The 24,828-nt window shown below is 48.6% G+C and overlaps 1 protein-coding gene across 4 annotated transcripts in view; it reads left to right on the top strand.

The window, feature by feature from the left end:
* Window positions 1-9,648, top strand: part of NCAM1 (neural cell adhesion molecule 1) — a 326,355-nt gene extending 316,707 nt beyond the window's left edge. For 2 of the 4 annotated variants that reach the window (XM_079788751.1, XM_079788750.1), the window contains exons 16-18: window positions 2,042-2,249; window positions 3,233-3,349; window positions 6,545-9,644. In XM_079788751.1, the coding sequence (XP_079644877.1) occupies window positions 2,042-2,249; window positions 3,233-3,349; window positions 6,545-6,665 (446 nt within the window). In that variant the 3' untranslated portion in view covers window positions 6,666-9,644. Of the gene's footprint in view, window positions 1-2,041; window positions 2,250-3,232; window positions 3,350-4,292; window positions 5,109-6,544 lie in introns of all 4 variants that reach the window. The other 2 variants (XM_079788753.1, XM_079788752.1) reach the window with 2 other exon arrangements.
* The last annotated feature ends 15,180 nt before the right edge of the window (window positions 9,649-24,828 follow it).

Here is a 24,828-nt window from a genome sequence, read left to right as displayed (position 1 = left end):
GAATGCAGAATTAGTGCCATCGAATCTAAAATGCATATACCCACACACACAAGGACTTTGGATTCCTTCTGCAGGAAGTGGGTATTTAATACCTATGGGTCCTGATGTCAGGGGACTGCAGCCCAGTGTTGAGATGGAGAGAAAGCCCACGGCTGATGCTGCTTCCCTAATACAGGATTCTACAGACCAGGGAGGCCTGCATTTCTGTGCTTCTTTGGGTGGATGTGTGAGGACATGGGGAACAGAGTGGATGACTTTATTGTGCGTTGTTGAGCTGCTGGGGAAAAGACCCGCTCTAGCTGACCACAGGGACCGGTGGCCAGTTTCCTGCTGCCAGAGCCCAGGGACAAGGTAGCCAGAGCCGGGTCCTCGGGGCACAGAGCCCGTGGCCAGCCATGGGGCTATCCTGGGGGGCAGGCTGGGATCGTCAGTGCAGGCTTATTAGGGCCCAGACAGACAGCCCTGAGGAGTAAGGGCTGGAAACAAGACCAAGGTCCCAAAAGGGCAGAACATATTTGAGAGCGTGGGAGTCTCTTCCAGCTGAGCTCCCTGCGCCCTGGGTGGGGTGAGTGTCATGCGGGGCTGGGAGCCCATACCATGAATTGAAATTTGAAGTAAGGAGCAGTGGAGTGGGACCAATGCTGGTTGCAGGGCCTGACAGAGACCCCTCGTGCAGACAGAGGAGGCCCCGCCCACATGGGTGATAAAAAGAAGAATGTGTGCCCCTCTGTGATGCCCATTACCTTGGGTCACACGTTCCATTACCTGGAACGGTATGTGCTGGCAGGCCTCTGGGCCTGGCCTGGTGCTCAGCAAAGGCAGAGTGAGACCCAGGTATGGCCATGGTTCCTGCCTCCAGTCAACACACCTGGGTGATCCCAGTGGGTCCTGAGGACACCAGAAGCTTCAGACAAGTTTGGTGGTGGGATGGAGCTGCCAGTTCTGGAACTTTCTTCCTCCAGAAGAGCAAAGCGGAAGTGCCCCTGTTTCATTCTGGGGTCACTGTTGCCACGTGGGCTTAGAGACAGAGTGCTGTGTGGGTTCTTCTTGCTGCAGCATGAGTGCTGGTCTCCCAGACACTATGGGAATTGCCTAGCGGTCAGAGGGTCCATTTCAAGCAAATAACATAGGCTTTGGGGGGCCTTAGAGCTGAGCCTGGGGTCCCTCTGTGATGCCATCAGTGGCCCGGGCCCTGGGGGGTTTTAGGTAGACACCAAGGGAGGGAGACACAGAGGTTGAGTCATTCACGGAGAGCCCACCAGATGGGGATGTGGGAGCTGGGAGTGTGAGAATGTGTGTCCGTCTACAGTGGATTGGTCCTGAGTGTGAGCGAGCCTGTGCATGCGGGTGGGATCACTGGGTGAGCCTGCTGGTTTCCCTGAAGTCTGATCCAAATGCGCCTGAGCTCCCAGATGGTGAGTATTCCCAGACCTTGCACCTGGCCGCCCAGGCCGGGGAGGCCTCCATGGCTCCTGGGTGCAGTGCAGAAGGGCAAACAGTTAAGTCCCTGTAGCCCAATGCCCAATGCTGTTCCTAAAGTGGGGAGAGGAAGCGGGGAGGGGGGTGTTGGGCTTCCTATTGTGCCTGACATCCCCACAAGCCCAAAGGAAGCCCGGGGAACCCTCTGCCACCCCATTTAGGACCCTGTCCCTGATGGCTCCCAGGAGCCACAGCCAAGCCTGAAACGAGTGAGCACCGCCTACTTCCTGCTCCCAGGCTCACGGGGTCCGGCAGCGGGCAGGTATGGGGGAGGCGCAGGAGTGCAGAGCAGAGATGGAGACCATTTCCCCGTCCCCACTCTCGTCCTGACTGTGTCCCCTGGTCTCTGAGATGAGGTTTCCATCTTCCTCTTGAAGATAAAGAGACTCTGTTGTCTGGACACATACACCAGGCAAGGTGCCACTCCGCATACAACTGCCATGGCTGTGTCCTCCGGGCTGTGGGCCCTCCCCCACACTCCTGGGCTGCTGCTCACAGGGCCCAGGGTCTCCATCTCAGTGTGTTAACCACCAGCCATCCCTCTCTCTCCCTCCCACTCAAGCCAATGGCAGCCCCACCGCAGGCCTGAGCACCGGGGCCATCGTGGGCATCCTCATTGTCACCTTTGTCCTGCTCCTGGTGGTTGTCGACATCACCTGCTACTTCCTGAACAAGTGTGGCCTGCTCATGTGCATCGCCGTCAACCTGTGTGGAAAGGCGGGGCCAGGAGCCAAGGGCAAGGACATGGAGGAGGGCAAAGCCGCCTTCTCGTGAGTGCAGACCTGTCGCTACCACGGTCTGGGCCCTGCCCCAGCCCAGGGCCCAGCCACAGAGCTTCCTCAGTCCCCATTTTGGAGACCCCGAGGGGAAGCAAGCATTAGAGAAATGTTTCTCAAAGCTTGGCTTTGGGGGATCCCTGTTTGAAAAGCAGACTCGAGCTCAACCTCATAGCTTATCCTTAGAACTTCATGGAAGTGTGAAAATCCCTGCCTAGGACAAAATGAGGGAATTTTCAGAGCTAAGCCTGGGGGCAGGGGTGGGGGCTGAAATGGGGAGGGGGCAGCATTTAAGAGACACACTTGCCTTGCTGCCATTCACTCATTCATTCACAAAGAAGCTACTCTGGGCAAGGCGCTGTTCCCAGGCTCTGGGTACGGCAGTGAACAGAACAGAGGAGAAGTCCTATCCTCCTCCAGCTGACGACCCAGTGTGTCCCCCAGAGCCCCTGGGAGCAGAGCCTGAGCCAGCAGGAGCCTCTGCAGACTCACTGTGCTGAGCTGGGTCCAGGCGAGAAGGGACAGAGCAAGGAAATGCATTGCTTAGCACCACCATGTGCCAGGCACTGCATATGCATATACATACACATGTACATGTTCATACACATGAACATACAGTACATATACGTGTACATACTTACATGTGTATAAGGACAGATCCTTTTAGCATTTATCTGTGCCAGGTGCTGTGCTGAGCACTTTACATTTCTTGTCTCAGTTAATGCTCACAACAGCCAGGTGACGTAGATACTGTTATTCGCCCCATTTTACAGATGAGAAAATGGAGACAAGGCAGCAAATCAGATGCTCAAGGTCACATAGCTAGCAAGAGTGGGGATCAGGGGGAGGCGCTGGGCCTGGCTGTAGAGGCCACCTGCCCCCCTCGGGCCAAGCCTAGGTGCCTGAGCTGCAGCCAGCTTCCCTGGGAAAGCCCCTCCCCAGCTCCGGGGACTGAACCAGCTGAACTCTCTTTGCAGGAAAGATGAGTCCAAGGAGCCCATCGTGGAGGTGCGCACTGAGGAGGAGCGGACCCCAAATCACGACGGAGGGAAGCACACAGAGCCCAACGAGACCACACCGCTGACAGAGCCTGAGTACGTGGTACCTCCGCAGAGAGCCCCACCCCCTCGCCACCTGCCCACCCTGCCCACGGCTCACCCGCAGCTCCTGGCCAAGCACTGCAGCCTGGGGTTCTTGTCTAAGAAATGCCGGACCCCACTCTCTCCCTGAGAGAAGGCATTCTTGGTTCTATTAGGGTGGCTGTGGTACCCTGAAAGGGCTTTTTGCGGACGTGGGATCCCTAGGCCCTGTTCCCAGGTCACACACACACCCTGGAAGTAGCTTACAGGAGCGAAGCTTCACTGAGGGAGATGAGCTTTGAGAATGAGACTTAGCACTCTGTTTTCCAAGAATTCTAGGGCTTTCCGAATTCTTCCTAATAGAGGAGGGGACGGGGACCTGGTAAAGCTCTCTGGCCCCCCTGTCCTCCGCAGCCTCAGGCAGCCTCGGTCAGAAACAGCGCCCGGCTGTGGTTGTAATGACCACCTGGCTGGCATGGCTGCTCTGGGTTTGAAGGGAATGGAGTCTAACGGAAGCACAAAACCTGTGGCTGGAGAACCCATGGCTCCTAGGGGCTTTGGAACACTCACTGTCCACCTTACTCCTGACGTGCCCCACCGCGGCCCATGGTGCCCAGCAGGGCAGCTGGGCCCCGTTCCCTGGGACTCAGGCCGCTGCGGGGGTGCAGGCTGACCTGAAGGTGCGGCAGGCTCAGAAAGGCCCACCGGGGAGGCCCGTGCAGAGCGTGGAGGGATCGGCAGGGAGGAAGGGCCAGCAGGTCCCTTCGGCCTGACTGCGGCGTTCTCTGTCGTCTCCTGTCTCCTCTTCTGCCCGCCTGGGCATGTGCTTCCTCTCGCGTCTCGTTCCTCTGTGGGCCGTGTCCGTGCCGGTGCGTCGCTGCATGCCTGGCCCTCCCCCGCTCCTCTGTCTCGTCTCATCTTCATTGTCTATTCTCTTCTACTTCCTGTCCTCCCACAGGCTGCCTGCTGACACCACAGCCACTGTCGAGGACATGCTGCCTTCTGTCACCACCGTCACCGCTAACTCTGACACTATCACCGACACCTTTGCCACTGCTCAGAACAGCCCCACCAGTGAAACCACCACCCTGACCTCCAGTATTGCCCCCCCAGCCACGGCCACGCCCGACTCAAACTCTGTGCCCGCCAGCCAGGCCACCCCTTCCAAGGGGCCCGGAGTGGCCACCTCCTCCCCACCCCCAGCGTCAGCCCCCAAGGTGGCCCCCCTCGTTGACCTGAGCGACACCCCGACCTCAGCCCCTGCCACCAGCAATTTGTCTTCTAGTGTCCTGGCTAACCAGGGGGCTGTGCTCAGCCCCAGCACCCCTGCCAGTGTGGGGGAGGCCTCCAAGGCCCCCCCAGTGAGCAAACCAGCCCCTGCGCCAGCCCCCACCTCGGCCGGGGCAGCCAGTCCCCTAGCAGCAGCGGCTGCCCCTGCCATAGAAGCCCCCCAGGTCAAGCAGGAGGCTCCCAGCATCAAAGGCCCGGACCCCGAGCCCACCCAGCCCGGTGCTGTGAAGAGCCCAAGCGAGGCAGCCACGGTCCTCACTAGCCCGAAGAGCGAGGCTGCCTCTGTCAACGCCACACACCCTGCCCAGGGCGAGGACTTTAAAATGGACGAAGGGAACTTCAAGACCCCAGATATTGACCTTGCAAAGGATGTTTTTGCAGCCCTGGGCTCTCCTGCTCCCGCCGCTGGGGCCAGTGGACAAGCCCCTGAGCTTGCTCCTTCCACTGCAGACAGCTCTGTCTCGCCTGCACCAGCAAAGACCGAGTACGGCCTCTCCTTGTCTCTGTCGTCGGGTTGTGTCCCGTGGTAGTGTGCGTTTGTGCTGTGTCCTTCTTGTTAGATGTCTCCTCAGCCCAATCCAGGGCTTCTCTGAGGCAACCCTCAACCAAAGGGCTGGGATAAGGCAGAGAGCAGAGGGACGCATAGCAGGTGCGGCGAGCAGCCTCCTGTCACTAAGTAGGCCATGTTAATTATGCTTTATCCTGATCGTCCTAGCAGCGGCGTCTGTTTTCCCTCGGGAACCCTGGCCATCAGGCACTGATGAGCATTATTTGGGAAGCGAGCTTAGGAGACCAAGGTGCCCCGATTGGCCACCCTGGGGCCCAGAGGCAGTCAGAATGTGATCCAGTGGCGGGCTGTGTCCCCACCAGAACAGCACCGCTCTGCAGGGTGCAGAGAGGCGGGGCTGTGGGGAGAGGATGCGGTCCAGAAGGCCCGTACACACCCCCTCCCAGTTGCCCACACACCCCCATCTACTCCTGCTTCTGCCCTGTGTGGCTGGAAGGACTCAGAGCTCCCAAGTATCCAATGACTGTTGGGTCTTCAAGTTTAAGGGAAGGCCCTTAAGCTTACATGTTTTTTAAATGGGGTGCCAAGATGCAGTGGCACCATCTGGGGCTGGGGTCTGAGCCTGCCCAGTGTGTCCTCAGACCAGACTCAGCTCCAGGAACTGACTGAGGCAGAGTCAGACCTAGGTTTCCCTAGAGGCTCCTGAGGCTGATGCCGGGGGCTCTGTGGTGCTGCCACCAAGAGCTACAAGGGCACCGTCCCGGGAGCCCTGGTCCTCACTCAGGAAGGAAAAGGGCTCCGATAGCCCTGCCCACTCGACCCACTCAGCTTCCCCTGCGGCATGGCAGCCCACTCTAGCCTCTCAGCAGGCTCCCCAGGAAAGCTGCCTCGGGAACAAAGAGCATGTTCTCCCCCTGCCCAGGCAAGCCACAGAGGCATCAATACTGAGCACAGGGGTAGGTGGGGTGGAGTGGGTTGGGATGGGGACGGGCAAGAGCAGGGGGTTGGCAGGAGGGCCCTCTGCAAAGAGTCCTGGGGAGCCCAGCCAGGCACAGCTCGTTTATACCGAGCTGAGCTGCTGCTCCCGCAGCCCCTCAGGGTGAGGAAAGGCTGCACCTGCTGCCCCTCCACCTCCCCAGGTAAGGGCCGGAAGGGAGAGGTCTCATTCCCCTGGGTCAGTGGCTCTCAGCTTGGACTGCACGTTAGAATCACTTGGGTGCTTTTAGAAGTCACCATGTCCAGACCAATTCTGGGGTATGGCCCCAGCGTCGCGGTTTATAGAGCTCCAGGTGCCACTGACGAGCAGCCAAGGTTGGAGGCCGCTGCTCTAGCTGGAGCCCTCCTGCGGGGCTGGCTGAAGGGGGAGTTACTCCAGCCCGAGGTCTCAGCGCTGTTTCCCCGATTCTCTGCAGGAAGGGCCCCGTGGAAGCAAAGTCGGAGAGCCAGGAGACAGAAACGAAGCCAGCACCAGCCGAAGTGAAGACGGTCCCCAACGATGCCACACAGACAAAGGAGAATGAGAGCAAAGCGTGATGGGTGACGAGAGCCAAGCAAAGATCAAAATTAAAAGTGACACCACAGCTTCACCAGAGCATTTCCAATATCACACACTCACACACACACACACACACACACACACACACACACACACACATCTCACCCCTCTAGTGTCTTTTGCCTTTAAAAAAAACTAAACATAAACATGGGATCGCCTTTTTGTAGGTTTATAGAAAGGGTTCCTTTGTTGTGCACTCACTTGTAAGAAAATGAGACAAAAAGGTTAACCCCACAGCCAAACTAGGACACTCCGTTCCCTGAAACCATTTAAAAATCAAACAAAAGGACCCCGAATTAAGAATCTAGGAAGCTCAGAAAAAACAAAATCTAGGTTCAGGAAGACTGCACTTGGCATTGCCCAATTGGCACAGACCAGTTTCAGAGAGAAACACTTCCAGGCACTATAACTAACCGATGAACAAAGTCCAAGTTTATTTTTATACTCTCAGTCGAGTTTGAATTCTGTAAAAACCTCATAAGTAAGTTATAATTTCTGTTCACTTTGTATTTGTTCAGTATGCAAAGTGTGTCACCCCTTCTAGCTGACTTCAGTTCCCACGTAGACTCTTGTTCTGTAGAAAGAATGCCAAATTGCAGCTTCTGGGGCTAGATCTCAATTTGCAGTATTCAGACTTCTTTTTTCTTTTCATTCTTTTTTTTTTTTTTTTCTTTCTGCCAACTTTGCTTTCCAGTGTTTACAAGTTGACAAATGTTTAACTTCAATTGCATTTCAATGTCCATGTAAAGTAGTTGCCTTTTTCTTTTCTTTTTTAAGTTCCAAATACCGCCTAGGTGGGAGGATCACCACAGGCTTGCTTTAGCACAGGAACTTCACACGCATGACTGTTTACAGTGGTAATCCCCAATTCTGAGTTGACATTTTCACCTGCCTCCAACTCAGGTGAAAATCCATCTCGTTCCGGACTGGTTTTGCTTTTTGGTTCTCGGTTCTTTTTGTGTTTCCCTGGGGGTAGACCGCTTTCTAGCAGCAGCCGCCTGCCGTGCCTGGGAAAAGGGATCTGCTCCCAGCTTCCTGAATAGTTGAAAGGTTCCTTAGGCTTTGTTGACCGAGCCGAGAAGACTGTATAGCTGCGGCTGGTCTTGGAGAACACACGTTTTGACCCCAAACATCCCCCTTTTGTAGAAAGCCAAATAAAATACATACATACAACTCTTTTTGAGCCCAGAATCTAGATTTGAGCGGAAGAACACGTGTGCTTCAGGGAATTAGTGTCTTTTTTTGGAAATCTGTTGAAGTAAAGGAACATCGGCCTTCTGTTCACTTAGGCAGCATTTGTAGAAACAAAAGAAAAGGAAAAAAAACCCAACCTGCTGTCTGGAGTCATAACACAACTTTCCTGGATTGGAAACAAAGTGGGGGAGAAATACAGAAACTTTACGGGGACGGGAGGGGGGAGAAGGGAAAAGCCAGCCCTTTGTATAGAAATTTTGCTTTTTTTCTCATTCTACTTTAGAACTGCAAGCTTGTGCACTGTGGACGCGTGAATATTTTAGTGTGAAACGTGTTTTGTCATAGTATTGAAATAAAACGTCAACATAGTTTGGTTGTGGAAGGTATAGCAGATAGTTCAGAAAAAAAAATATTCAGGAAAGAAAATTTACTCTAAAAAGGAATTGAAGCCTTTAAACAAAGAAAATGAATATAAATGATTTTGATGATGATGATGATGCTAAGTAAACAGAAGTCAGGTCTCAGCACGCGCTGCTTTCCGAAGGTGCAACAGCAAGAGGTGAGGGTGGCAAGACCACCGAGTCGTGCTGTGGGCCACACCCAGGTCCTGACACTTCTGCAGCCTGATCAGTGGCAACGTGCTAGATTATCATTTCAAACTGTGAAAAATAATGGTCTTGTCATTTGCTCAATGTGGGGTTATTTTGCATTTTCTCATCTCCTGGGGATGGAAATGGAGGATCCCAGTCCACAGCGCTCGGCCCCTTTGATTCTAGGGCCGCACAAATTCTGGTTCCGAGGCACAGGCCCGCAGGCACAAACACCTTGAAGACAGTTCTCAGAGCACACAGCAGAACGGGAGCTCCTGCGTGTCAGGCGGAGGGTCCGCAGGGACTGGTGGCTCTTCTGTCACCAGGTTGTCAGTGGGATCAGTTCTGCATCTCGTGATGTTCGTGGCTTTGACCAAGGCCAAGCCCACACTATACCTCATGGAGACTGCGTTTCATTCTGAGCCAGTGTGGTTAGGCAAACTGATTTTTGTTCCGATGATGAGGAAGAAAAAGAGGTATAGTCAACCCTCAGATAACCTGGCCCGGGACAGCAGACCGTCACCCTCCACCAAGAGTCCACCATGAGCTGGAACCCAACCCTCTGCCCACCTTTTGGTCGGCTTCTCTCCCAATATACATAGATTTGTATCTGCATGCGTGAGCTTTCCTTTCCTTAAAAATATAAAATAAAACAGAGCGATGCTTTCTCTAAAGTCAAAGAGGGAGTCACTTTATTTTCAAGATGTTCTATCTTTTATGTTAAGAGATAAAAGCTTATAGTTTTTCTTTTTTAATTTTTTGAAGGGGGATCAATTCTGCCGATTTCCAATGTCTATGTGTCTATATGTGTATGTGCCATACATATGTATTCACATGAATGCCGGCATGGCCAAGTCCTGCTGGGGCACGCGGGCGGACGCCCGGGCCTCCGCTCCCTGGGGCCGCAGTGTACGCAGCGCAGCCCTGGAAGTGGAACTCTATTTTCACACTTTTGTATGGAGCCTTCAAGCCCCAGGTTTTCACTCTAGGCTGTCTGTCTGGATGGCGGTTTTCAGACCTCCATTAACATCCCTACCCAGCATTCCCAACTTCGGGGGCCTTCTCTCTTGTTATAAACTTTTTACCAAGTGAAACATCGAGACCACCTTTGTTTCCATTCTCACTGGTGTAAATACTGAGTACTAACTGAGAATTTTGACTTTGCATTCTGTCAGAATACTTGTGTTCAATAAAAACTGAAAGAAAAAAACAAACAGTCATGGTCAAACTGGGATTTATTTCGATTCAGGGTGAGTGTCGTGGATCAAATGTGGAGGAGCCAGTGGTATTTATTTATTTATTTATTTATTTATTTATTTATGTATTATTTATTTATTTATTTATTTATTTATTTATTTATTTTGACCTGTGAACAAGGTCAGTTAAACGCAGTGTCTGGAGTTCCAATGGTCTGAATGATGGTTTCTAATTTTCCTCTCAGGATGATAGAGGAGTCCTTGTTTAGAAGGTGCAGGTGTCAGATTCAAAAAGATTTTATGCAAATCCTGGTTCTGCCACTTTCTTGACCTTGGAAGAGTTCCTTAATCTCCCCAAGACTCAGTTTCCTCTTGTGACAAACTGGAACTATCAAGCTAATAGAGTTGAGGTACTGGTTAGCGAATAAAGCACTGAGTCTGAAAGCCAGTGTAGCACTTTCTTGGCACATAGTAGGTACTCAACAAATGAGAGTTAGTGCTGTTGGCATCCCAGGTGTGTGACAGCGTCCAACTCCAGGTCCCAACACTGCACTAATCTGAGTGACACCGCCTTTTTTTTTTTAAATTTTTTTAAATATATTTTTATTGATTTTTTACAGAGAGGAAGAGAGAGGGATAGAGAGTTAGAAACATCGATGAGAGAGAAACATCGATCAGCTGCCTCTTGCACACCCCCTACTGGGGATGTGCCCGCAACCAAGGTACATGCCCTTGACCGGAATCAAACCTGGGACCCTTGAGTCCGCAGGCCGACGCTCTATCCACTGAGCCAAACCGGTTTCGGCGACACCGCCTTTTTGTGTCCTATGTGCCTCATCCTAGTCGTGGCTTGGGTAGTGAGTCTTCCCCCGCAGTGGTGTCTGCATCCTTCCAGGACTGGTTCTTTCGCTGGCCCTGGGCCTTCTCTAATGACACAGAGCCATATGCATCTATGTGGTTTCCTGTGCCAGAAATGTCCAGCTGCATGGAGGGGCCGAGGGGTAAAGCACATTGCTTACCAAGATTTGGAGAAATCATACAATGATACCCCTCTTCATTAATCCATGAAGGCTTGTTTCCAGAGCCTTCCTCCTTCAGACTAGTCTCTCACATTCACTAAGTATTTATTGAGCATCTCCAAGGGGCTTAGGATATAGCAGCAAATGAAACAGCTCGCTCTCTCATGGATCATTCATTCCAGTGTGGGAGTGGGGCAGACAATAAGCACACAGATGCTATGTTGTGGTCACTAGGCCGGTTCACCAATTTCCCAGTTCTCTTTCTCCTTCTGGGCACATGATAGGCTTACACTTCTTTGATCATTTAAAATGGGTGTGCATGGCCATGTGGCTGGCTGTGGTCAGCAGCATACGAGCAGCATAGTGCATGTCACTTCTAGGAGAGCCTTTGACAGCCAGTGTGTCTTACTGTGGCCCTCTTCCCCGACACAGCAATCAGCAATGCTGCAGGTGGTGGCAGTGCCATCACCTGGGTCCACAGTGAGGGATGTGAGCAGGTGACTCATGACAGACATGAAGGGTGCCTGTGGAGTAAACCCAGTGGAAACTGTTTAACAGCTGGCTCTCTGGAGGAAGGGACAGGGGATGTACATATGTATGGGGAGGGGGAGGTGCGTATGGGTGCACACGTGTGTGTGCATATATTATAAACTTCATTGATATAGAGAATGTAATTTTCAAGTAATAAAATATATAGTATTCTATATTTAGATTCCATATATCCTCTTGAAATTCAGACTGCTTTTGATTTTTGCTGAAGTTTAGTATCCATAATTAACCTATGGGGGTAATTGACTAATGAGTGCAGTTCCAACATAAATGTTGGTTAATATATTCATTTATGTTAACTAGTGAGATGAAAGTGGAACAATAAAGATGTGTCAGAGCTTCACTCACTCATCAATGGTGTGAGCGACCTCTGCTGCATCATACAGGAGTTTTTGAATACTAGAATACTGCCTCAATTTTCTGTGCTATTCACAGTGTAATGGCTGCAGTCATGGCACATTTTAAAATTTAATCTGCATCATAAATATCTTCCCTATCACTTTCTTAAGTCTAGACAGACACCAAAAAGAAATCAAACCCTGATTTGTAGCATTTATTGCTTTCAGAGGCATACAATAAATATTCTCACTGTGGCTGATTTCATTGTGTCACTGGACGAGAAGTTAGGTCCAGCTGCACAGCAGAACATCATTAAGGTATTTCCATCATAAAGATAAAAGAGACATAAATAGCTGCAAGCACAGACATAATAGTAATATGCAGTAATAACAAACATGCATACATGGCAAAATGCAGTAAAATAACAAGTGATACATTTTGAGTATTTATTGCCTTCATTTTGAATATAATTTTAATGGTAAATTTATGTAATTTAATTTTTAATAATGACTATGCTTAACGAGTGGCTCAAAAATTTCCTGGAAATTTAACAATTGTTCCCTCTGACCCCAGCATACCACTGGATAACCCCTTTATGTTATAAGCCACTTCACCTTCAGACCTGTTACCACAGCATTGTATAGACTATTATGGCTAAATGAGAGTGAGAAGGCTCCTGATTTAATCCAGGTGAGTGGGAGGTCAGAGTACTCCTCTCTGAAAAGGTGGCATTTGAGCAGTGACCTCAAAGAAGTGAGGGACTGAACCATGCAAATATCTGAATGAATATCTCAGCCAGAAGAAAAAAAAAACAGCAAGGGCAAAGGTCCTGAGGTGGGGACTCTTGGTGTATTCAAAGAAGAGCATGGAGGCCAGTGTGGCTAGAGCAGAGAGCAAGGGAGGGGTGGGGTAGAGGCATAAGAGGCAGGAGATGAGTCAGAGGCATCCATGAGCTAGGTCATCTGGGATCTGTAGACTACCATGAGAATTTTGGCTTTTTCTTCAAGTGAGATGGAAAGCCAAGGGAAAAAATTTAAGCAGGAGCCTGAGATGACTTAACTTGATTTTTAAAATAATCACTCTGGCCCTCACTGTCTTCAATGAGGCAGCCAAGCAGCCTCCCCAGCACACACAGAGATGTGAATCTTTGTGAAGACCCTGACTGGCAAGACCATCACCCTCAAGGTCGAGCCCAGTTACACCACTGAGAACATAAAGCTAAAATCCAAGACAGGGAGGGGATCCCACCTGACCATCAGCATCTGATTTTTGTGGGCAAACAGCTAGAGGATGGCTGCACTCTCTTACTCTGATATCCAAAAAGAGCGAACCCTGCACACGGTGCCTTGTCTATGGAGTGGCATCACTGAGCCCTCACTGTGCTAGCTCACCCAGAGGTACAACTGCAGCAAGTGTTACCCTCCCCCCACCGCACCACACACTGTCAACTGCTGCAAGAAGTACAGGCACACCAACAACCTGCACCCCAAATAAAAGGTTAGATAGGGCCCCCACCACGACCTCCTCAGCCCACAGGGCAGCCTCCTGCCTGAACCCTGTGGCTCTGAAGCCTCAATAACATTTCTCTTTTGTTGACTGGAGAAGTTAAAAAAAATAAATAAATAAAAAACACCTCTGGCTTTTGGTTTGAGTACAGACCACAATCACACGGCAAAGGTATAGACAGGAGAAGATAGTGTGCTTAGAGCAAGTTGATTCCAGTGGAGGGAGGACAGTGGCCAGATGTTATCTCTCTATTGGAGGTGAAGCCAGCAAAATTGGAAAATGGATTGGATGTGAGTTTGAGAGAAGCATGAAGGACATCTTCCAGATTTGGGGCCTGAACAATTGAAAGGATGGAGTTGGCATTTACTTTCTAAAAGGAGTGGAGGAGAAGCCAATTAGGTGGTTGCAGAGTTTGGTTCTGGACAATTTTAAGTCTGAGATACCTGTGAACACCTTAGTGAAGATTTTGAACAGGCTGAAGTTCAAGAGGTCCATTCGGAGATACATGTAGAAACTGTCATCAGAGAGCATGTGTTTGAACCACTGGCACTTGGTGAGATCACCAAGGGCATGAATATGGATTAAGAAGAGGAGATAATAACCAAGGGACCCAGAAAAAAAATTGTCCTTGACATAGGCAGCTTTATGTCAAGGAAAATGCTGCATGATCCTTTTCTGGCACTTAGAGCACAGGGGGAGGAAAAGGCCTGCACTGACAAGATGAAAGAAAGACCATCTGATTCCACTGATTTCAGGCTGTCACTATCACGTGCTGCTCATTTGTAAAGACCTTGGCTTTTGGTTCATGGTCATCCTCTCTCCCAAGTTCCACCATCATCCTGGGAGACTTCAATGCTTTTTGTAGAAAACCCTTTCAAAACACAGGTCCCTCATGTTAACATCCTTGTCCCCACTGACCTCCTTCACTCCAAGTAAGCCACCTTGACCAACCTGTAGACTTGATCATCACCGGCCTGAATCAGATTTCCAGATTCCCCACTCTCCAACACTCTCTTTGACCCATCCAGTTCTCTCACTCTGCTACTCCCGATAAGTCAATTGTTTGTCCTTACTGAGGCCTCTGCTTATTGACTCCCAGATTTTTCCCTATTTAGCATGTCCTCTCTTCACTTCCCTACCCACCCAGCTTTGATTCTTTGGTCCAGATCTCCAACCACTCACACTCAGCTATTAAAATCTTCCTTGTCTTGATGGTCTCGCTCTGCATCTATCTTGTAAAACTCTAGCCCTGGAAAATCATCTGTCTGCCATCTCTTTGTTCACACCTGGACAGCTGGGTGCTATTCTAGAAAAACCACATAACCAGGCACATTAGTACCGAGAGATAATTAAAGTCACTCTCAACTAGTCTCTGCCACTAGTACTGCCTGACAATCCTACTAGTATTTCTCACCAACTCCTTCATATTCTCTTCTACAAAAATGTCTTCACTTTCCCCAAACTAGCCCGTCCCTCAGCCATCCCTTTCATCTCAGCTAGTGAATGGTCTTGCTTCCTTCTTCCAAAGAACACCCTCAGTTGGCCATCCCAAATCTACACACCCACCTGCATTCATGGTCTCCCTTCCTCCTTTGCTCTTGCACATCAGAAGCAGCATCTCCCCTTTCCCTGGTCATTGGCCTTTCTCTCTTACTTTCATTGGGACTTCCTTCATCCATTCAATATCCTTTCAACGTTTATTGGACACCTTCCAAGGCCAGGGACTTTTCTAGGTGCTGGGGAAACAAAGACCCCACTTTCATGGAGCTCACGCTCTAAATAAAGGTATATAAGAAGTCCATGATGATGAATGCTGTAAGAAGCAGGCAGTGAGGCAAGGGGACTAGCGGGTTATGAAGGAGGAAATTTTTTTTACATGAAATAATCCTAAGATGCCACTCTTCATTTGATCTCTAATTTAATGTTTCTCTTTTTCATTGAACTCTAAACTCCTCCAGGGAAGGTTCTGTGTCTGTCTTATTCACTACTCTATCCTGGTACCTCGTACAGCACCTGGCACAAGGTAGGAACTTAATATTTGCTAGTTGTATGCATGATGGAGTGAATAAATGTATGAATGAAGTGATAATATACATGCACACCAGCCATGGTCACCTGCATTTTCATCTTTGCAGGTCTGTGTGTGTAAGTGCAAATAGAGTCTACACCTGACCAAGGAAGATGTCTTTGAACTTGAGTCACACAGCACTGTCCACTACCCAGAATCCTGAGCAAGTCCACACCAGGGACCAAGGTGGGGTTCAGTCCCAGGAGTCACCTGTGCCTGGAGAGGGTGTGCTCTCCCTGACCCAGTCCCTGGTCATGGGTCACCATACCTCCTCCTTCCTCTAGCTGGTGACAATGTCTAGCCAGTGATAAACTCTTCTATGATAAAGCAGCCTGGGGAATCTTGGGTTAGGGAATCCAGAATGGCAGGAACATTGCTATTGGACTTACCCCATGCCTGTTACTCAAAGCCATGGTTTCTGGTGGACAAGGCAGACCAAGCAAAACCAGGGTCCCTCCTTCCTTGGGGTTTCTCAGGGGAGAGGGGAACCTCTGTTTGGGATGCTGGGAAGAGCAAATGGGAGGCAAAACAGGATAGCTGGATCTGTGAAGGGTCTGCTGGTCCCAGGTCTAGGTGTCCTGGTTTGGCCTTCCAGGGACAGCACTGTGCTATTTCCTCTTCCTGAACAGGTGAGCCCAGACACTTGGCTGCCAACTCCAGCTCAGAACAAGGTAACCCCCAGGAGTCTGTTTGTTTGGAGTGCTTCCCGTCATGATGGCCATCAACACCCCAGTGGAAATGTGGCTGTGAGCATGAGGAGCAAAGTTGCGAACATCTCTCCAACTAACAGGGGATGAATCTTTCCGAGGGAGCCACAGTTTGGAGCCCAGGGGTCCAGCCCACAAGTCCCCCCACACTCTCTGTCCAGGAGGAGAGACGATGGGTTCTTTGAGACAAGGCAAGGGTCTCTCGCGAGCAGCCAGCATGCACATGGGGCCCTGACTGGGAAGTCAGAGGCAGCACCGGTCCTCCATCATCTTCTACACCAGCGTTCTGAGTCTCCTGAGACACTTGTCTAAACTGCACATTCCTGGATCCCATCCCCACAAATACTGAGGCTGCAGATCTGGAGCAGCAGATTCCACTGTAGGTGGTCCCTAGGTGGTCCCTGGACTACATGAGAAGAATACGGGCAGCAGGCAGCTGGGGAGCATCTTGCCCAGCCCCGGCCAGCTAAGGGCTGGGAGACTCTCCTTCAGGAGGCTCCTCAGTCCCATAGGAACAGCAGGAAGTTCTGTAGACCCAGCTTAGTGTCTGAATGTCAGCAAGACACTTCCCCGGGCTCGGCACAGTTCACCGCACACGCTGAAACGCAGTTAGCATCCCAAATAAGTCCAGTCTCCGCAAGGCCGGGAGCAGCTGAGATGATGTAATGTCAGAAGGACAGATGTGAACTCCTGCACGCTCTTTAAAGATCCAAAGACCAGAGCACATGCTGATGGTGATGGGTCTTAGCAACAGAGCATATGTTTTTTTAGAAAGAAATAAAAAAAGAGGATGGGTTTTTAATTGGCTATAAACTCAGCATGAGAGATGATGCAGTGTAGACTTACAAAAATACTTGCGATACTGACATTGATCTTGGTTTTCTTTACTCAACATTCTTATTGAACTAGGTCAGACACTCTTCTAAGCACTGAAATATTTACTGTTAGTCCTTATAATAATTCTATGAGGTGGATATTACTAACCCGTTTCATAGATAAGGAAACTAAAGCACAGGGAACTGTCATAATTTGCCCAAAGTCACAGCCAGTGAGAAGCAGAGCCAGAATGTGAACCCAGTCAGGAAGCACTCACAGCAAGGAGCATGCGGGCCACCACTCCGCCTTGCCCTGGGCAGACCACGTGTGGTATTGTCACACCCAAGAGGAAGGCACATCCAGGGCAGAGCCACGGGCAGGCGAAGGAACTCAAGCCACGTCTGAGGAGGAGTGTGGGCCGCAGGTGTGCACGTTTCGCTTGGGGCAGAAACCCTGGGAGCAAAGCAGGAGGTAAGTGAGGCAGAATCCAGGAGACTTCAAGTGGCTGCCTTCACACATCACCAGGGTTATCTTTAGAGGAAAAAGTGGGCTTAATATGTAATACTCCTTAGGGCTCATGTAGACCAACAGTATGAGAAAACCGGCTTTATGCACATAGAAGGAACACCACTGTCTCACAGAAGCCCCAAGAGCAGATAGTCGAGTCTTTCAATGGAGCCACTCCTCAGGCACAGGTAAGGAGCCTGACGCATCAATGCACATTGATTCTGTTCAGGTTCTAGCTGCCTTTGCTAGCAATGGCTCTAACTCCCACGGAGGGTTGTAGCACTGAACATAGAGGAAGCACATTGCCACCTTGATCAGAGCCATCATTCAAGTTCACCTTCCAGGGCAGCAAGTATAACCTGGGATGCTGGGGAGAAGGGGCTCTAAGGACAGAGGTGAAATGTGACAAAGACAATCTCACCTGCCATTTTACTAGGACTTGCCCCACCCTGGAGATGATCCAAGCCCAACCACACTCCAAGAACAAAAGACTGTGCCATTTTTGTTTACTCACTTGTTCAGTATTCATTAAGGTCAAATACTAATTCAGTACCTACTGTGTGTCAGGGATTATGTTGGGTAATGAGATACAGTGACAAATGTAACAGATAATGTCCCTGGCCTGATGGCACTGGAAAGATCATGAACTCCATCGAGAAAGCTACATATCTTGCATTGGACTCTGGCATGTCCAAGCTCTGTGACCATGGACAAAGTACTTAACCTCTCTGAATATGTTTGTTTCATCTATAACATGAGAATTTCTACTTCACAGAATGGTTTGAAAGTTAAAAGAGGCTTAGTACATGGCATATGATAAATACACGTTGGTACTTACATTAGTCAGAGTTCTTAACAACTGAGGCTAATTCTGGCCTGAAATGTTTCTCTTGAGAAATCAGCTATCAGTCTTATTAGAGCTCCCTTGTAGGTAACTAATTGTCTTTCTCTTTATGCTTTTAAGATTCTCTCTTTGTCTTTAACCTTTGCCATTTTAATTATGATGTGTCTTGATGTGGGCCTCTTGGGTTCACTTTGTCTGGGACTCTCTGCACTTCCCGAACTTGTGTATTTTTTCCCTTCAGCATGTTAGGGAAATTTTTGCTCATTAATTCATCAAATAGGTTCTCATTTTCTTGTTCTTTCTCTTCTCCTTCTGCTACCCCTATGATGTGGATGTTGTTACACTTCATGTTGTTCCAATTGTCCCTTAAACTGTCCTGATTTTTTGTTGTGAATACTCACCTGTAGGCATATTTTTTCCATTGATTTATAGTGAGGGTGGAATGGAGGGGGAGAGAGACAGAGAGAAAGATTGATGTGAAAGATATCCATCAATTGGCTGTCTCCCACACGTGCCATGACTGGGCCAGGGATTGATGGAACCTGCAACCCAGATACTGACCAGGAATTTAACCTCTGACCTTTTGGTTGGCAGGCCGACACTCTAACCACTGAGCAAAACTGGCCAGGGCATTATTTTTTACAATTATTCTTTTGTCTTTTTGTTGCTCTGGTTGGGTGATTTTTTTTTTTTTTTACCCCATCGTTCAAATTGCTGATTCTGTCCTCTGCTTCATCCAACCTACTGTTAATTCCTTCCAGTGTATTCTTCATTTCAAATATTGTATTCTTTATTTCTGTCTGGTCCTTTTTATGGTTTTATGTCCTTTTTCATGCTGTTGAGCATTCTTATAACCATTACTTTAAATTCTATATCTAATCAATGGCTTGCCTCCATTTCATTTAGCTCTTTTTCTGGTGATTTCTTCTATTCTTTTATTTGGAGCCTATTTTTTTATCTCCCCATTTGGGCTGCCTCTTTCTGTTTGTTTGTATGAATTTTATAGATCTGCTATGACTCCAAGTCTTCATTAGGTAGTCTTATGTATAGGTGTCCTGTGGGGTCTAGGGGTGAACTCTCCTTGATCACCTGAGCTGGGTGCTCCAGAAATGTCTCTTGAGTAAGTTATGTGGGCCCTCCTGTTGTAATTGAGTTTTGATTGCTATTGGCCCATTCATGCATGGGATCAACCCTCTGGCTAGGTGACTATAGAGTGGGGGCTGCTCTGCAGGTGCTGACCATATGAAGTAGAATTCGTCTGAGTAGGGTTTGGTGCCCACTGAGATCTCCCTTTGTATATGCTAGTTGTGAAGCTTATCTGATGTCTGAAGCTGGCCACAGGTCAGTTTTGGAAGGATATTGGTGAGGGCCAATATAAGATGCTGCCTATGACTGGCCCTTGGCAACCTGCTTGTAGCTATAAGCAATCCATAGTTTGTGGCTGCCTCTGCTGGGCCTTGGTGTGTGCAGGAAGTTCTAAGTTGTGTACCAAGGCTGGATTTTACCAGCACCAGGCCCCTGGGCAGGTCAGCAAAAGTCCCAAGGCATCCCGAAATGCAACTTCACCAGCCTCCATCTGCTGGCTGCCTGTTAGGCTCAGTCACTCACAGAGCCTCTGGTTGTACTCCTCAGTGATGCTTAAATACCACAGGGTGAGATAAAGGGAGTACAGAAAGGAGGGGGATATTGCTTTCCCCCAGGCTCCTATTGCACAAAGGGGAGTGCTCAACCCAATAAAGATAGCATCTACAATATGGGAGAATGACTGAGCACAAGGATCTTGGTGGCTGTCCCTTCAGCTCTCCAGAGTCATAAATCCCAGGTTCATGTCACATGACTCTCGTCTATTCTGCCTTCCTTCCCCTGGAGCCCAGGGTGAGTAGCTGCAAATAAAATGTGCATTGGCCTTTTAAGATTGTGCCTACTTTCTAGTGGATTCCTGTCTCTCCCTTGTGGACTCCTGTCTCTCCCTTGTGGACAGAAAGCTCACTTTTCACAGCCATATGTTATGTGAGTGCCTCTTCCTGGCTCTGGTGCTCTGGTTTGGGGACCGGACCCTAGCCTGGGTTTTCAACCCCAGTTTTCTCAGGGGAAAACCCCTGCCACTGACATATCTCCAGAACTGCAGCCACCGCCTGGGGGTGTGGGGCCATACCTTTTTGCATCTCCACCCTTCCTACTAGTCTTGATATGGCTTCTTCTATCATTCTTGGTCATAAGAGTTCTCTTCAGCTTGTCTCCAGTTGGTTATTCAGTATGATTATTCTATAATTTAGTTGTAATTCAAGTTTTATCCTCATAGTAAGTGAGTGTAGCTACTCCACCACCATCTTGGATCTCTCCTCATCAAACTCTTAATCAGTTCATTTCTTTATTTGTAATATTGTAGACAATTGGTTTACTTTTTTTTCAATGTAATTACTTATTTAATGCTCAAATTGTTCTTTATCTAGCCATTCAAGCTGTACCTGTTTACATGACCCCATTGGTGTTTGTTTTTTCATATATTTTTATTGATTTCAGAAAGGAAGGGAGAGGGAGAGGGAGAGGAAAAACATCAATGATGAGAGATAATCATTGATCAGCTGCCTCCTGCATGCCCACTACTGGGGATCGAGTCCACAACCAAGGCATGTGCCCTGACCGAGAATCAAACTGTAACCTCCTAGTTCATAGGTTGATGCTCAGCCACTGAGCCAAGCCAGTTGGGAAACCCCATCGTTTTTTGAGTACTTCATCTCATTCTGGCCCAGATGTTCCAGGCTCATCTTGTACTTTCTTTACCTCAGCATCAGAAGCAACCATTTCTACAAGTAGCCCTAGTTCCAAGATCTGGAGGCAAGAGGTGCTACTGATCTCAGGCCTTCTCAGTGAACGCACACATGCATATACCACACAGATACCTTCCTCGCCCTTCTTAAGTGCCAACTTGTTATTTCAGGCCACCTCTCCACATGGACACCCTCCTCATCCTTCTTGGAATTTAATACTCTGGTGCCTCCTGAGACCATCCTTGGGTGTTTCATTTGTGCATCTATGTGGGTGGTGCTCTTGTGTGGTCTAAAGCTGGTCACTAGGTGTATTGGTTTTGGGACCTCTTGGGAGGAGCTCTGGTACAGGCCCAGGTCAGCTGCTGCCTGTGCCCAGCCCAGAGACACCTGATAGACGCTACAAGGTAATCTGCAGTTGGTAGCTCCCTGTGCTTGGCTTCGTGGTGCCTGGGAGAGGCTGTGCTATAAACTGAGGTTGGCTGCCACCAACCTAGTGACAAGGTTGAAGCTACTTTGCAAGAGGTATATGGCACTGAGTCCAGTCACTATTTGTTTGGGGTTTGTAAACCTTTCAGAGATTTAGAGAAGTCTGCAGGATGGGCCAAGGTAAGCCACTTGTGTGGAACAGCCGCTGAAAGAGGTTCAGGCCTGTGCTCAAGTTGTGTGGGTGTTTTGTATATAGTAAATGTCTAAAATCAGTAGACTTTAAGTAAAGGAGTGTATCCTCATCCAATCAGGTGAAAGGCCTTCAAGCAAAAACTGAGGTTTCCTGAAGAATAAATTCTTCCTCAAGACTGCAGTATGAACTTCTACCTGAATTCTAAGTCTGCTCATCTGCCCATCTGCCCTATGGATCATGGACTTGCAGACCACCACAACTGTGTGAGCCAATTCCTTAAAACAAAAACAAATCTTCCTACCCCCCGCCTCCTCTCTCTCTCTTCTCTCTCTCTCTCTCTCTCTCTCTCTCTCTCTCTCTCTCCCTTCTCTCTCTCAAATATAACACTAGAGGCCCAGTGCAGAAATTCATGCATGGATAGGGTCCCTAGCAGGCGGCTGGGGGAAGGGAGGCTCCCCCCCCCCCACCTGGCAGGGTCCCTGCCTGATAGGACCTAAACCAGCAGTTGGACATCCCTCTCATAATCTGGGACTGCTGGCTCCTAAACGCCCACCTGCCTGCCTGCCTGATTGCCCCTAACTGCTTCTGCCTGCCAGCCTGATCACCCCCTAACCGCTCCCCTGCCTGCCTGATTGATGCCTAACTGCTCCCCTGCCAGCCAGATCGCCCCAACTGCCCTCCTCTGCCAGCCCAATTGCCCCCAACTGCCCTCCCCTGCCAGCCTGATGGCCCCTAACTGTTCCCCCCTGCCGGCCTGGTCTCCCCACGCAGCCTACTGCTCAGTCATTTGGTCATCCCTCACTAAACCCCCTGCTGGCCTTGTCACCCCACGCAGCCTTCTGTTCAATCATTACTGTTACTGTGACAGCGTCCCGGACAATTTGCATATTCTTCTATTATTAGTATAGATTTTATCTACATCATCTATCTTATATGTTTGATGTCAATCTTCTATTGGTTCTATTTTTCTGGAGAATCTTGACACTGGAGGTAAATGGCAGAACTGGAATTTGAATATAGATCTGTCTGACTTTAAGTCTAGTGTACTTTACTTTTCACAATTAATGTTGGCTTAAGAGAAATAGTCATGCATGTGTATATAGATGCCTACATGTATCTATTGCTACAGGATGCTAGAAATATACTGATAACCTCACATTTTCATCTCCATCCCAAACTTTTTACCAAAGCCCACATGTAGATAGACAACTGTTTTCCTAGCATCATTGCATCATTGCAAAAAAACTGCAAAAGACAGAAAGGAAATACATCAAAATATTAATAGTGATGGTGTCAGGATAAAGAAATCATGGGTGATTTTTATTTTTCTCTATTTTCTAAATTCTTTTAATCTACTATTCTTTTAATCTACTATTAAACTATTCATACAACAAAGGCAAAGTCATTTGCAAGAAACACATATCCCCATTATTTTATAACAATTGAGATGACAATCAGGACAGTAAGCAATTCTGGAATCCTATATTTTTCTGAGGATCCTCTTGGCCCCCAAACTTTGGAGGGGAAAAAACCCTGCTGCACAAAGCTGATGCATCATTGTAACCTCTGCATGGTATAAATTACCCCTAGATGAAGGTGCCCCAAATAAATGATGAATAAATGTTAAATATTCACTAGAGCCTAAATCCTTGGCATCATTTAATTCACTATCGAAGAAGGAATAGCAGCAGCAGCAGCCTATCCAAGTCTGTAACAACAGTAGGTGCTCAACAGACATTAAATAAATGTCTGGCCCGGCTGGTATGGCTCAGTGGTTTGAACCAGGAGATCACCTATGAACCAGGAGATCAAGTTTTATTCCCAGTCAGGGCACAAGCTTGGGTTGCAGGCTTGAACCCCTGTAGTGGGCGTGCAGGAAGCAGCCAATCAATGACTCTCTCTCATCGTTGATGTTTCTATTTCTCTATCCCTCTCCCTTCCTCTCTGAAATCAACAAAAATATATTTTAAAAAGTAATAAAAATAAATGTCTGAACAGCAGACTGACTGCTCTGCCACCAAAGTTTTCCAAGTGTAGCTGGCTTGCCCACGTGGTGGCAGTATTACTCCACACCAGGTGGAGTTGGGAGGGCGCCGTTTCCACCTGGCACTCTATGCCCAGCTCCCCTTTCCTCTTCAGACAGAGAAGTCCTGTGATCCATACAAAGGCTCCAGAGGAGGACATGCTGGAGTCATCCTGTCTTTCTTAATGGAGTGGAGGACATGGCCTTCGGGGTCTAGGAAAGATGTTTGGACCAGACTGTGAAGCTGATGGAGGTTCTCTGTATGGAGGTTTATGCATCCACAAGGCCAAAGTAGGGCCAGAGGTCCCGAGATGGTCACTGATAGTAGGAGTTGAAAACAGGACTCTCAGGGGGTGTAATGAGATGGGAGAGTATGAGCTAAGGGGCCAACAGACCAGGTTTCGCGTCTTGGCTCAGCCTCAGGCAAGTGATATAACTTCCCTGGTTGCATTTCTTTTTTCTTTTTTTTTGTTTTGTTTTTTGTTTGTTTGTTTGTTTGTCTGTCTGTCTGTCTCAAATGGAAATAGGACCTTGTCGGGCTGTTGAGAGATTTCAGTTAGATAATGCTTATAAAGGATTGAGTGTGATACTTGGTATAGTTCGTGTTCTGTTTAATGATTATGGTGCTGCTAACTGTACATAGAGATGCCAAGGAAGCCTCTTACTCCCTCTGGACACACAGACTAAATCTGTAACTATTTCCTGAAATTATTTCTTCATCCACCATAAAGTGGGAACTGAAAGAGCAAGAGGCAAGGATTTTTGCTGCTTTTTTTAAAAAAATAAAAGGACATGTGATTAGGCAGTAAAAATCAAATGCAATTTCTGAATTCTCTTTTTTTTTAATTTCTTTATTAAGGTATTACGTATGTGTCCTTGTTCCCCCATTACCCCCCACCTCCCATTCATGCCCCCACCCCCCTGTTGTCTGTGTCCATTGATTAGGCTTATATGCATGCATATAAGTCCTTTGGTTGATCTCTCCTCCTTACCCCCACTGTCCCCTACCTTCCCTGAGGTTTAACATTCTGATTGATGTTTCTCTGTCCCTGGATATATTTTTGTTCATCAGTTTATGTTGTTCATTATATTCCACAAATGAGTGAGATCATGGAAGGGAAGAAACAGCACTGACTTCCTTCAGCTTCCTCCCTTTCTAAATCCTGAATCCAAAGTTATCCAATGAATTGCAGTCCCAGCATCCATGGTCGACCAGGCATCTATCTTCACAGTGCTCCTCACTCCAGATGGACCTTGTCTGCACCCTTTACTTCCTGCAAGCAAAGGTAGGGTCCCTTTACTCCTCGTGCAGTTGTCCTCAGAAAATACGTATGTGAGTTTTTTCTTCTTTATTTCTCTTAAGCTTATAAAGTATGATTGATGACAAAAGGCA

This window comes from Cnephaeus nilssonii, assembly GCF_951640355.1.
Source record: "Cnephaeus nilssonii genome assembly, chromosome: 13".
In the NCBI taxonomy this organism is placed as follows: domain Eukaryota; kingdom Metazoa; phylum Chordata; class Mammalia; order Chiroptera; family Vespertilionidae; genus Cnephaeus; species Cnephaeus nilssonii.
Note: the sequence above shows the minus strand (reverse complement) of the source record. Positions and strands in the feature narration are given on the sequence as shown.